Source organism: Saccoglossus kowalevskii, chromosome 4 (assembly GCF_978046115.1).
Source record: "Saccoglossus kowalevskii chromosome 4, keSacKowa6.1, whole genome shotgun sequence".
In the NCBI taxonomy this organism is placed as follows: Eukaryota; Metazoa; Hemichordata; class Enteropneusta; family Harrimaniidae; genus Saccoglossus; species Saccoglossus kowalevskii.
Genome location: NC_140644.1, coordinates 16398291 through 16412301, shown reverse-complemented (window position 1 = coordinate 16412301; position 14011 = coordinate 16398291). Strand labels below are relative to the sequence as shown.

The 14011-nt window shown below is 34.7% G+C and overlaps 1 protein-coding gene across 1 annotated transcript in view; it reads right to left on the bottom strand.

Annotated features, from left to right (window-relative positions):
- Positions 1-14011, bottom strand: part of LOC100367377 (glycine receptor subunit alpha-2-like) — a 41948-nt gene that overhangs the window by 5780 nt on the left and 22157 nt on the right. Inside the window, exons 2-8 of the mRNA XM_006819647.2 lie at positions 11047-11073; positions 10327-10471; positions 7683-7751; positions 4876-4970; positions 4395-4462; positions 3640-3860; positions 3076-3158 (exon numbers count right to left, since the gene is read on the bottom strand). Of these exons, the coding sequence (XP_006819710.2) occupies positions 3076-3158; positions 3640-3860; positions 4395-4462; positions 4876-4970; positions 7683-7751; positions 10327-10471; positions 11047-11073 (708 nt within the window). The remainder of the gene's footprint in view (positions 1-3075; positions 3159-3639; positions 3861-4394; positions 4463-4875; positions 4971-7682; positions 7752-10326; positions 10472-11046; positions 11074-14011) is intronic.

Below are 14011 nucleotides of genomic sequence, written 5' to 3'. Positions count from 1 at the left end.
TAACATGTTCAATGACCATATATGGTCAAAGAACTCATTAAATATGCATGTCTCCAATATCTCAAGCAGTATTGCCTGTACAAACATGGAACCAATGCTATATTGAAGGCATTGAACAGGAGAAATTGCTAACATGTACAATGACCATATATGGTCATTTAATTCATATAGTGTAATCAGTTCACCATGCTGTGACTAGATCAACATACATTGTGATCAATTTGCCTACAGTATATAGTAAACGGATCACAGTATATGTTTTCATTACTCTAGATATTACAGAAGTGTAATGTCATAACTATGTTGCATAAATTCTGTGCTAACGCATGCATAGTTTTGAAAGCCAGTAATCGCTGCTTGCAGCTATATTCTTATTCATAATTCTAATATGAAGCTCACATATACTCGCATACTCGCACTTTTTTCACGCAATACGTAAATATTACGGATTCAATTTCCTCGAATATCGAATACCATTTGAATAACATTTACATAATTATTATAAACACATCAAATTAAAGTACGACAAAATGGAGAGTACGATCTTCATCACAATGCTTTCTTTCGTAGCCACAACGTTGTCGAACATCAAGTCTGTTCGCCTTCTAAACTGACATGTAACGGGTCGTGCTTTGCGACAATATAAATTCTTGCAATAGATTTTCTTTTTAAAATGTTCATGAATAATTTAGTAGAACCGCATATTTAATGTAATTCAAAAAAGCCAAAGTTGAATACAATTTTAAAACATTAAGTAAGAACAATTCTGAAATGAATCAGTGCTATTGTTTTTATTACCTTGCCCGTACCATCAAAGATGGAAAGGTATATTAAGGGAAAAAAATCCGGCGTTGTCGTCGTCGTCGTCGTTGTTGTTGTCGTCGTCGTTAATAATTGTTATTGTGTGCATAATAACTTTACTAATTCTATTCTAAACTTTATCAAACTTGGTCACCTTATTCATTAGTATAAAGTCTTCCCTGAGTTTGAACAACAGATGTCCTGTATGAAAATATCATGCAAAAATTGAGAAAATCTGATAAAATATTTTGACTGTTTCTACTTGACTGATCACTGGTGATACACATCAAAGGTCACTGATCTCAGTGGAAATATGCATTGTTGTATGTGTTCAATGAAGCAAATGATTTATCTTGTAATAATATCCTTGGTAATGTATCTCAGAATCCCATACTGGGTTTCAAAACCAACTCATGGAGAGATTGCACAGTCTGATACACATTTGCAAACCTACCAATAAAATCTTTACAGAAAACAAGATGTCAGAAAATCAATATAAGCACTGCTATGAACTGGGTGCCAAACTTTGATCAAAATCTGAAGCTAATAGAAAATCTGTTTAGTCAAAAGTTATCAAATCAAAAACAATACATAAAAAATACATTAAAAGCAAAACATTTCATCCACATTTTAAAAAGAAAAATATTCTAAAATATATGTATTCTGTATTTGACAAACAGTTCATTCGACAGCTATTTCAGCTATTGGAACAGAATGATAGAGTTTTTATAATACTAGTTTTAAAACGCACTTCAGAGATTGCAGTGTTTGAAGGTGTAGTTTCTCAGGAGGCAACAGTACTGTTGACTTCTCCCTCCACTGAACACCAACTATTTAAGTTGATTTGCATACAAAGCAGAGCTTGCAACATGATAGCTATTCATAAAGGGTGTTTTTTTTACTTTTCATATAATACAGTAGTCACACAATGAGGCAGTTCATATTTGTCTCAGTGAATCATTCATTTTTGACAGACACCTGTACAAAATACTTGAACTAAAGCCATCTAAATTTTTCTGCTATCTTGCATGTTTTATGAATCTATTCACATCTAAATGCAGCACTTTTTTTGCAATGAGACATTTGTTTTTGTTCTAAAATATCTCAATTACTTTCAATAAAGCTGGAAATTATGTTCCTTAAAATAATTAAACAAATAAGGCACCAATGTTTTTGTAAGATATTTACATCTTTTAAGGACATTCGGTAGACTGATTCCCCACTGTTGGTTCAACCCCAAAACTTGTTTGTATTCAAAATTAATTATGACAATGCATATTTATATTGAAACAAACTATGATAAAGAGAATTATATTATATAACAAAGGGCAAGGTCACCAGAGTCCAACTATGTTTTTTATAAACGTTATACAGTTTTTTTCTATCCTGGCAATGTTTTGTACTGTATGTTGTTTTACTGTCGTATAAAAGATAGGCGATCATAAACGACCGTAATGTTGCTAAGTGCGTATTCGGTCAATTGTTTCTATGAAACGCATTAGAGTAAACACACATCAAATCAATAGTGACAGTAGGTTACAATAAGTATCTATGTCGCCCACTAACTAACTTTGACTGAAACTATTTCTGACTGGTTCCATCTATTTCCACAAAGCCAGATCACTTCCATTATCGAGACTGACATCAAGTTATACAATCAAACCCTTGACAACGACAAGTCATGCTTACGAATAATACTTACATAGTTATAGATAGTCAGTTTAAAAAATTGAAGGTGAATAAATAAATACGACCATGCCCACAAAAACTTTATATGTTCGAGAAGTATGTGTATTACTGTCGGTATTATTAATTCCCAGACCAAGCAAGACTTATGAACTAAACTATCATTCTGCCCGTAGAGAGGCGATCAAGTCTGGCATTGAATTACAAAAGGCATTATTTGTGTGTTCAAATTTAATTTGATGTCGACATTTAATTCATTCATTTTACATTGTTTATCTAACATGGCTGAGTTTAGCGATGTTTATGTCAGAGTTAATATTAATCCTAAGCTCAGGTAATCTTAATCTTTGGCCACAAACCTTAATCTTTACAGCTGATCACTCACTAATCCATTTTTACTTTGTACTTCTTTGTTGCGTAATTGTTTCGATATATGTTATATAAACGAGTTTTAATTGTGAATAAAACAGGGTTCTTAGTGAGTAACAGAGCTGCATACCTCATGTCGCCTACGTACTTAACAGTTATTCCCACAACTTACCCACCACTATACGATCTATCTGTACGAACCGCTCATTTAATACTTACAACTTTGCATCTGCATTTTACACAGTTGCTGGTCCAATGGGTAGCGTTGTAAGTACATAACACACGACAGTTTCAGTGTTAGTCTATGGGAAGTAATTACAAAATGCATAAATTATGATTGATGCAAAATGCACTTAAATTGACTTTGTTAACAACAAAGTTTGATAACTGACAAGCATATGTACTGTAATTTAATCAAGGTACCGAAGGTATAAATTATTCATATTATTTACAGAGCCAGTAAATGGTAATGCTACATATCCAGTCATGCTTCGCATAATGTGCCGTATCCACCAAGTGTACGCCGTAAATATAATGTATAATGGCAGTATGTGGCAAGTTTAGTTACACGTCGTATTCATGAACCTATTCTATTAAAGAGCCTTTTCGAGCCCTTGCGATTCCCGACAGAGTAAATGTGTGCATCTGCCTGTAGCTTTACGTGCCATTTCATTCATGATATATCTAACGTTCTTCAAATAGTCAGTAGGGCTTGTAGCAATATGTATGACATGATTTGCAGTACCGTATTCGTCTAGCGAATGTCTAATCAGTTGGTCTTACCTCAGGCCGTACAGGACTTCGCCATGAGGCCAGATACGCAGTAATTTGTTATCAACAGTCACATGGTGAAATCTGCCTTCTTTCTCGTTGGCAAAAAAGATATCTGGAATCCATATGTTATTAGATAAAGTCATCACATTCAACGAGATGCTAGAATTGTGGTTGAAAATTAGACGAGAGTCATTCCATCTTTGACGTAGAAACAGCGATGCGACAAAGTCCTATTGATCAGAAAGTTAATGAATTAAAATTACCACATTCATTTGTTTTAATATTGAGCAAACGCACATTAATTTAATCATATCCTGTTTCTCAACATTGGCAACGACATAGCAAAGTTCGTGGGTGTGATTAGAGAGGGGGAGTGGTAATGTGACACATATCACACACATGTGTACGTGAATAATCGGGTGTTCCGGATTGTTGCCATGGATACCTGAGTATGGAGGTAGTAGATGTCCTATAGATTATGGTTTACATGTATATGACAAAACTATCTGCACCAGTCCGCAGGCAATCGCTAATCAGTCCCAATGACGTCAATGTGTTTCTTATTTCCGTTATCATCATGTGATAGTATAATCGTAAGAAGCATTATTTTGGATTGTGTAGTTGACTCTACGGCGCTTCTTACAAAAAGAGAAACAGCCCTAACATTTACTTTGCATCGTCGGTGGATATCTGATGCTCATTCCCAGTATTTCAACACAATTTTATGAGGTAAATAACCTATGAAAATCGAATCCTTGTCTTACCATTGTCGTTTCACTTATAGAGTCAAAGCTATTCACATATATTTCGCACTCAACTTGCACAGGAGGGCCTGCAACCGGAACAAACGGTACACTGTTAATGGATTTGCTGCTTCTAATATATATGCCACAAATAATACAGAGCAGGATGAAATGTTAAAAAAACCTTGAGGCAAAATATAACGAATATAAATTTGACATCCATTAGCCAAGTGCAAGGTACTATGTCATGTGCTGCTTGTGTGCGCAGAACTTCTTATATATACATCTCATTTGGGAATATTACTTTGGATTAGCAACGCTTAACAACGAGTCCTTGAAATGTTTTTTACATGTTTTATTTTAATACTGTGCCGCTGAATATTAACAAATGTATCAATACAAAATGTATGCACATACATCTACTTGTCATCGTATCTATATCACAGTTATTGTAGTTAATAAACATTGTATGGGTTTAGAGTCTACGTATCAGTAATCTTACCTGCAACATTTGGTCTCAGTCTCATGTCGTAGCTATTCAGCAAACGGTTTAACAGCAATGTATAGGGAACAATATCTCCTAGGGGCTCTCTGTCACTGCGAACAAGTAAAAGGAAGAAATATATGCGATTCGGAACACAACATCACAAGATACTATTATATGCCACCTCAGTACTCTTCGATCTTATTACATTGTGTTTGTTACATGAAGATTATGTTTACAAAAGCATTAAAACCATTTTATCTACTATAACATTTATGCATTGAGATTCGTGAAATGCATATTTGCTATACGTTTTTTGTATGTGTGTGCAAGTGGTGCTCTAAGTAATATAATAAGAAAATATTCAAAATCAGTCAGTGTTTAACCAATCGCAGTACTCTAATTTGATGAATTTTGGCATCTTGATATTTGACACGTACAATAATAAAGTGAGAAAAAGTGATACAGTGATTTGGGGAATAAATCAATTTAGAGACAATTATATTAATATGTCATTTGGTTGCTGACTATACTATATATGCAGTATATTTTCACGCTATCTTGAATGGTATCGTGCTGTTCAAAATCCAGGAATAGAGAATCAAAAATGGATAAATCTGTCTCAATTACGGCAATGTACAATGCAAAATATGCTAGTCTGTTCATTTTAACATCTCGTGGCGTTCATGGGAAATCAATAATATCGTATTACACAATCTCTCGCGTAACGTATACGTATTTCATTTGTTGTTGATAAAGAGGTGCGCTTTTTTTGCGTGTAGCTTACATGCGCCGAAAAAAAACCCAGCATATATATATTTCATGTTGACTAAAACCGCAACGTTCGTATCTTTCAGATGTTTAAGGTAGAGATGCAGTTTACCTGACAGGTATTTTAATTAGTTAATTAGGAAACCAAGATGGCCTCACTTGTCAACAAAACTATATATTTTCGGAAAGCTTTTTGTATTTTTTTTATGAACACTGTAGTTTGAAATATGCACAAAAATGTGCTTTTTTGGTCAAAAGTGATTTAAAAAGAATTACTTTTAAGCCATGCTTCTGTTTCCTGTCAAAATTGGTTTATGGATACATCTGTTTACTATGAAAAAAGTACCGTCTTGAAAACTGTCTACAAGTTGTCAACTTTGCAGGGCAGCAGCTCAAATTTCACTACTTCAAGTTTATGCATAAATTAACACTCACGCTAGTTGTCTGTACGATTGTTGTAACGCTGTTCAACCAAAAACAATGCCTGACGGCGTATTGAAGATAAACACCTTGTCAATCATTTGTAAAAATTTCAAAACAAAAGGTCAAAGCGTCTAGGAGCTATTTGTTTTTAAAGTTCTGAGATAATTGCTAATTTGCATAATAATTCACTCACTAAGAAGTTTGCTAATACTCATAATTAAAATGGCTGTAACAGTTCCAAATTTAAATGTATTATAGTTTTGTTAAAACTTAAGTATAGTGCATAATATGGAGATCCCGTCATTTCTTTCTTATTATTTATGTACAGCCTTGCTAAATCTTGTTAAGCATTCTAAAGAGATAATGTTTGCACCTGTTATCCATATTTTAAAATCGTTTTTTGAGTATGTTCCACTATTCACAATTCTACAAAATTTTAACAGTCTATAGCCAAGACTGTTTGGATAATAAATAGAAAAAAAAATCACTCCCAAGTGCCCACGAACCTGCATCTCTACCTTAAGTTTGAATGTAATCTTCTAAAAACCTTGAATAGCAGAAAGCTTATAAAAACAGTTGGTCAGCAACCAATCACGACTCACTTCCTTCAGTTTATTTCAGTAATTCGGTCCCTGGTTGGATAATATATCCCGCCGGTAAAGATGTCGCTCGTGCTATGCAAGATGTTATCGGGTTACGATAACAAAGCCGAAAACACTCCAGAGGGCAATTCTTATTCACGCGATGTTGTTGTTCAACTGAAGCAATAAACATTGAGACATATATTTTTTTTTTTCTTCAAAACAGTTTATGCAAATTCACGGTCAAATTATTTATGGCTTTTAACATCACACATCATCATTTAGTTCACATTGAAATACGAAAACAGTTAACGCCATAATGCACGCAACAGGTTCCCTGCATCCTCTTTTCTAAGCGTATCAAATAACATCCACACTATCATTCAGGTCAATCTGATTAAATCCTGATGTAGTGTACGGGCTTTAATTATTTTGGCTATAAACTTATTTTAATTTTATTTTTTATTACTTTTGTTACTAATGCCCTTTTATTTTATTATTTTACTTTGATTTTGATTTTGTGATTTTTTTGATTCCGCCCTACCTACATCTGGTCCTTTGAAATAATTGTACGTACCAATTGTTGGCTCATTTGCAAATTAGTCTGTAGCATCACTGGGATGCTGTTGTAACGAATGCTGTTATTTGTTGACAGTGATATTTTTTAATCATGCATCCGATGCATGTGTCGAAAACGGATATATTTGAAATATTCTGTGTAATTTGTGATTTTAAATCAATTTTAGATTTCTCTGTTTAAGTGTATTGGCTTGACCTGCAATTAAAATCAATAATAATAATGATAATAATAATGCTAAAAATAATGCTAATAATAATAATGCTAATAATAATAGTAATAATAAGAATAAGAATAAAAATAAATAAATAATAATAATAATAATCGTGTGCGTGAGAATACACACATATCAACCAACAGCCACATTGAACATTTACAGCTGAATTTCCCGCCAACGATAATGCCATGAACTTACCAGGTTTCGAATCTGTTAAAATTTAAGTGATGTAGTGTTATAAAAACAACATACGTACCTTTCTGGTGGTTGTATGACGGTGTCGGTCTTATCAGGATTGGATGAAATGTTGTCACACAGACATGTCCTGTATTACAGAGACACGTATCATAATTGGTTATTTTACAATTAGCGCACAGTGACGCTGCCATACACATTATTGTTATTTTGCAAAGAGGGCCGCGGGCTACGCTATAACGCCGTTTGCACTAGTTATACCTATAATAATAACCGGTGATAATGATGTATATCCAGTACATCCTAATACGATACCTCGCGTGTATTCATTTTCTCTTTCAAAGGTCTCACAGATTTAGGAAAATTATAAAAAAAAATTGTAAAACAACGTAGCTCGAATCTCTTTACCTTGTACATTTGACGCAATCTTGAGATTTTTTCAGGACGTCACATTTTTTAAAAGTCATGTCAAATGTATGCATGTTTCAATTGTTATTTTTTCAACTGAAACAACTCCCCATAATTACGAATGAACCATCTGTTGGGGACACATTATACTGCCAAATTGTCGGCGATTACCAAGAGTAATCCTGTAACCATAGCATTAATTCCGTACTAGGAAGAAGTATTCGCTTCACTGAAGATATATTATTCTTTCCGTATTTCCGTTGGCATATGTCAATGAATAAGTAATTTTTATCAAATTGTTATCAAATCTAATTATCGGGAGTATGAAAACAATATAAACAAATTTGATTGATTGATTTTAGCTACGTCGTTCAATTATTTAGCGGCACTCAGTAAAATGATATCTCTAAAAGCTTAGCGAACACTGGTGAAATATCGAGTGACGGACGATCCGTGTTGAAATTCACCACAAAACACTTTGGTTTTTAGAGAATAACAAATTCACAGCACCATCTGTTGATTTTTCCGCGGTGAAGAGAATGGTAAAACAACTGCGATTCAAGCATGCAGTTGGTATGAGCGATTGCTATTCACATTATTGTGGTCGACCGTACGAATAGCGGTAAAACAATAATTGTATTATTACATGCCTTGAAACAAGATGAATAACACCGGATATTCATAATACGTAATGGAATTAATTTTGGAATGATACTAATCAATCAGCTGCCACCACTTCCAGGTAGGATTTTTTTCAAGTAAAATATAATCGACAGTCGTGTTCGCGTGGCACTGCATATAACGATAATGATAATATGAATGTACCTGTGCTATAGATTGTAGACATCCAATTGCACTTACCCAGAGACCAATGAGCTCTGCAAGCCTATACTCGTATAAACAAAAAAATAAGTAGCACGTATACAATAGCGAAATCCCGCCAGATCGCCTCGTTTTGCGAGTCGTATTTTCATCGTGGTGTGTGTCCCATCCTCACTCAGCACGAGAATGACGCCACTCTGTTCACATCAGACGCTCTAAACGATTCCCTCCTCATATTTCCAGAACAAACCAACCGCGACAGTTTGAAGACACGATTTCTGCATCCGTTGTCATGGTAGCTACCAATTAGCTGTAGTTGAAGGATATTGGAGTATCGGCGTCGGATCTTAAGTGATTCGGACAGATACTGTATAGCAGTGCGAGATTTGACATTTCTTAGTTTGCTTGCATTTTCAAATGTCATTTTATAATCGAGGTTCAGCGGAAAATAAACACTTCTATTTGATTTATTTTGATTTATTTGATGCCAGCATTTCAAAAACAAAACAAAAAAACAACATTCTACTTATGGGTATACGGTCGCCCGTAAATATGTTGTTTAATAAGTAATATAATAATGAAAATTAAGTATGGTGTTAAAGCCAGCAATGCAATTTGTTGTTGTTGTCAATTACAGTAAACTGTAAAACTATTTATTTTAACTGTTTTAATGCTCCACGGACATGCCAGAGAAACAATGAGTTCTATTGATATTTTACATGTTCACGTAAATTTAATTTAGCGGATTTTACTAATAAATAACGTTATTAATAAATAACGAAATCAAAGACCAGCGAACAATTAGTGTGTTTACAGTATATAAGCAGATTTGTCCAATCATCTCCAGCTGCCAAACATACGCTTAATCATTGAACGCCCTCCAGTCCCGGATATCAAAATTTTAGTTGGAACAGACAATGATGACTTCAACTAAACATTAATGTCGTCTATCATATTCATGTAATGTTGAAAAGTACAATGAATTTATATTGTGTTACTGTATTTTTTGTCAAATATTATACGCGTTTTCAAATATATATGTATATATGGTTCATGACTATTCTTTGACACTAGCAGTTAATATAATTATTGTTAGTGGTAATGGAATAATTAACCATTGACGCAATTATAGCATTTCAACAAAATCAACTGATAACCACCCGAAAAAGTTACTTTTACCAATAATGTAATGACAAAATCAGGTATTGTTATGTATGTATGTTACATCGCTAGTACAACCAATAGCTTCTCCTTTCATCTCGGGTACTCATGTATACTTTTAGGGTTGACTTTTACGGCCACGGGATACATGGCTACCACGAGTTTGACTTATGCTACATCGAGATACTCTTGTCTACTCCTAGCGTTGACTGACACGTTGCTGCACGATTCTTTCGTCTTCTCCTAGTGTTTATTGTTGAGACCCCGTGTACCCATGTATGACCCTGGTGTTAACTGTCACAGCAACGAGATACTTGTGTCTACAGCTATTGCTTACTGATGCAACATCGGGATACTTCTGTTTATGTTCAGTATTAATTCCCTGCTGCACACTGCTTGAGTATAGGTTTATGTCAACACCACTCTCTTTCAACAAATACACTGTACATAATAAGTATTCTGTCAAAACAAACAAAATACGTAAGAAAATTAAAATTAAAACAAAATCCACGACTCTCAGATTCTTTAGGTAGCCGAACTACGCAATCGCAGATCGAATATCTCAAAGCGCGTAGGTGAGAACGCTAGCGAAACTCACGCGTGACTAAAAATCAGGCGGAATCGCTACAAAATGCCAGTTTTCTCTCCAGAAGAGAGTCAAATAGTGAACGCAAACCTGACAAACTAACCATTGCATAAATATTGCCGCGGATTGCGTTTCCTTGACAAGTTATCGGGCATGCTTAAATCAGTTAAATTCAGGGAGGAAGGCACCCGGATGGAGGTAGACATACGATTATGTTATCAGGTCGACATAAGAATATGTCTACCTGTAATGTAAGAATCTGATTGGCTGTCATTGTCATAATGTATAATTATATATGTTGCTCTATGAATAAATACCCAAAATAAATATAATAGAAATTTTGTTTCTTCATAATAATGATGTAATCGGCTGAATGCGTATCATAAACAGTATATAGTTTCGTTATGCTGGCTGAAATAGAAATGTTTAAATTTATTTCAAAAATTACCGGTACAAGGCTTAGCATTAGCGATACCTAAAATATAAAAGTATAATTACAAATTGTTGTTTTTACTGATATGTACTCCCACATGCCAAGCCGTTATTCATCGTGTTTTTTAATGATAAATGTCATCTGCATTATGAGTATAATCTGTATTCAGTTTCGAAACTGCCAATGAAACTAATTACTCTAATGACAGCTTTATTGTGTTCATTGCACTACAATTTTATTCAACACATGCCGCATGTTAAAATTCAACTAATTCATTAATGGCTTTTCAAACAATTAATATTTGTCACACTCAATTGAACACAAGTTATTAATAAACATAATAATACATGTGGGAAGTAAATATTCTAGACGATATTTGGCGTTATTTGCAAAGCAGAGTAAATATTGGTATTTGAAGGTTGACTGCCACATTGTTCCAAATACAGGGGGACATTTATTTTCAGGGCGATATTTTCGTTAAAAAATTTGTGTTTGTTTAATTCAGACGCCGTATGTATATATTATGGATATATATTCCATATTGTCAAGAAATGTATTCACGTATTCTCAAACTGTAGACTTTTCTTTTGCAATTTCGGTCTCGTGGACCGCCTGTTTCGTGGACCTTCGGACAACTGGGATGACCCTTGTGGCGAATGCCTATCATGTAATGCGAATGCCTATCATGTAATGGTGAATGCCTAACATGTAATGGCGAATGCCTATCATGTAATGGCGAATGCCTATCATGTAATGGTGAATGCCTAACATGTAGTTGTGAATGCCCATCATATAATTGTGAATGCTTATCACGTAATTGTGAATGCCTATCATGTAATGGTGAATACCTATCATGTAATGGTGAATGCCCATCATGTAATGGCGAATGCCTATCATGTAATTGCAAATGCCTATCGTGTATTGCGTATGCCTATCATGTAATGGTGAATACCTATCATGTAATGGTGAATGCCCATCATGTAATGGCGAATGCCTATCATGTAATTGCAAATGCCTATCATGTAATGGTGATTGTCTGTCATGTAATGGCGAATGCCTATCATGTATTTGTGAATGCCTATCATGTAATGGTGAATGCCTATCATATAATTGTGAATGCCCATCATGTAATTGTGAATGCCCATCATATAATTGTGAATGCTTATCACGTAATGGTGAATGCCTATAATGTAATTGCAACTGCCTATCATGTATTGGCGTATGCCTATCATGTAATGGTGAATGCCTATCATGTAATGGTGAATGCCTATCACGTTATGGCGTATACCTATTATGTAATTGTGAATGCCAATCATATAATTGTGAATGTCTATCATGTAATGGTGAATGCCTATCATGTAATGGTGAATGCATATCATGTAATGGTGAATGGCCATCATATAATTGTGAATGCTTATCATTTAATTGTGAATGCCTATCATGTAATGGTGAATGCCTATCATGTAATGGTGAATGCCTATCATGTAATGGTGAATGCCTACCATGTAATGGTGAATGTCTATAATGTAATGGTGAATGCCTATTATGTAATAATGATTGCCGATCATGTAATGGTAAATGCCTATCATGTAATAGTGGTTGCCGATCGTGTAATGGTGAATGCATATCGTGTAATGGTGAATGCCTATTATGTAATGGTGAATGCATATCATGTAATGGTGAATGCCTATCTCGTAATTGTGAATGCCTATCATGTAATTGTGAATGCCGATCATGTAATGGTGAATGCCTATCATGTAATAGTGATTGCCGATCATGTAATGGCGTATGCCTATCATGTAATGGTGAATGCCTATCAAGTAATTTCGATGCCTATCACGTAGTGACAATAAGTAGGATCAAACAGTCATGGCGTTCCATACGAATACATCATATACATATTTCTTACCACAACATATGGAGCGTAATTAACGGTAAAATTAAATGTGAATTTTTTAAGTTAAGAAATGAAGTTTGAAGTGAAGATCTGCATTTGTAATTAAGATTTTACTTTGAAATTCAGATATGAAGTTTGTGATTTGTGAATACGCCCTCAACAACAAAATACGAGTATAATTTCTGAACCATTTTTACAATATCTTAAAGGGGTACTGCCATCAAAGCCGGAAACTGACTTTTTTTTTTCAAAACAGCAGCGTGAGTAGTCGTATACGCCACACATGTGATGGTATAAGTAGTGTGCATGGCAGGATCTGCGCATTCAACCCACTCATTATCACTAATACTGTGTTCTACGAATATATATCTGCCACCACGGTAGCTATGATTTGCGTGGCGGCCAGTATAATGCAGCAGTGGTTCCTCGAGTGATGTCAATGACTCCTTGGGCAGTGCTCTGCCAGTCTGTTCGTGGATGAAGTGTCTTAACTGTGGTTTACCATGCGACGTCTGATCGTATTTTACTTATCGGTGGCACAACTCAAGATAAGGACTCAATTTTTGAAAAAAAAACACAAAACGAGACGTCGAAAAGGACAAAACAAAGACTGTGTAACACGGTCGCCATAGCTACTTTTGTAAGTTAAACTACTTGTTATGTTTGTTATACGTTTACACCGCTGGTTTGTGTAATTTGCGCCAATTTCCTTTGTGGCAAAACAATATGATAGAAATTTGTAGAAATAGAAAATTGACTGATTTTAAACAGTGGTTTTAATGGTGGTGCCGTTAACGTTGATTTTTGTTTCATTAACGATATCATAATAAGCTTGTACTAAGTTGTTGCCTCTTGAACATAGGAAAATAGACTGGCAAAGTCGGGACTACTTTTTTGTTTTACAAAAAAAAAACATTATTAATTGTCAATTTAGCCTTTTTAACGAAAACTAGCGAAAACTGGCGTGACAGGGAAAGAAATCCCGACTGGACGCATCTGCAGGCGATCCCCTGCGTTGGAGTGAAAACCGAAGCGGAATCACTCTGGTGATTATGCTAATTAAAAGTTGTTGACTAGCATTAA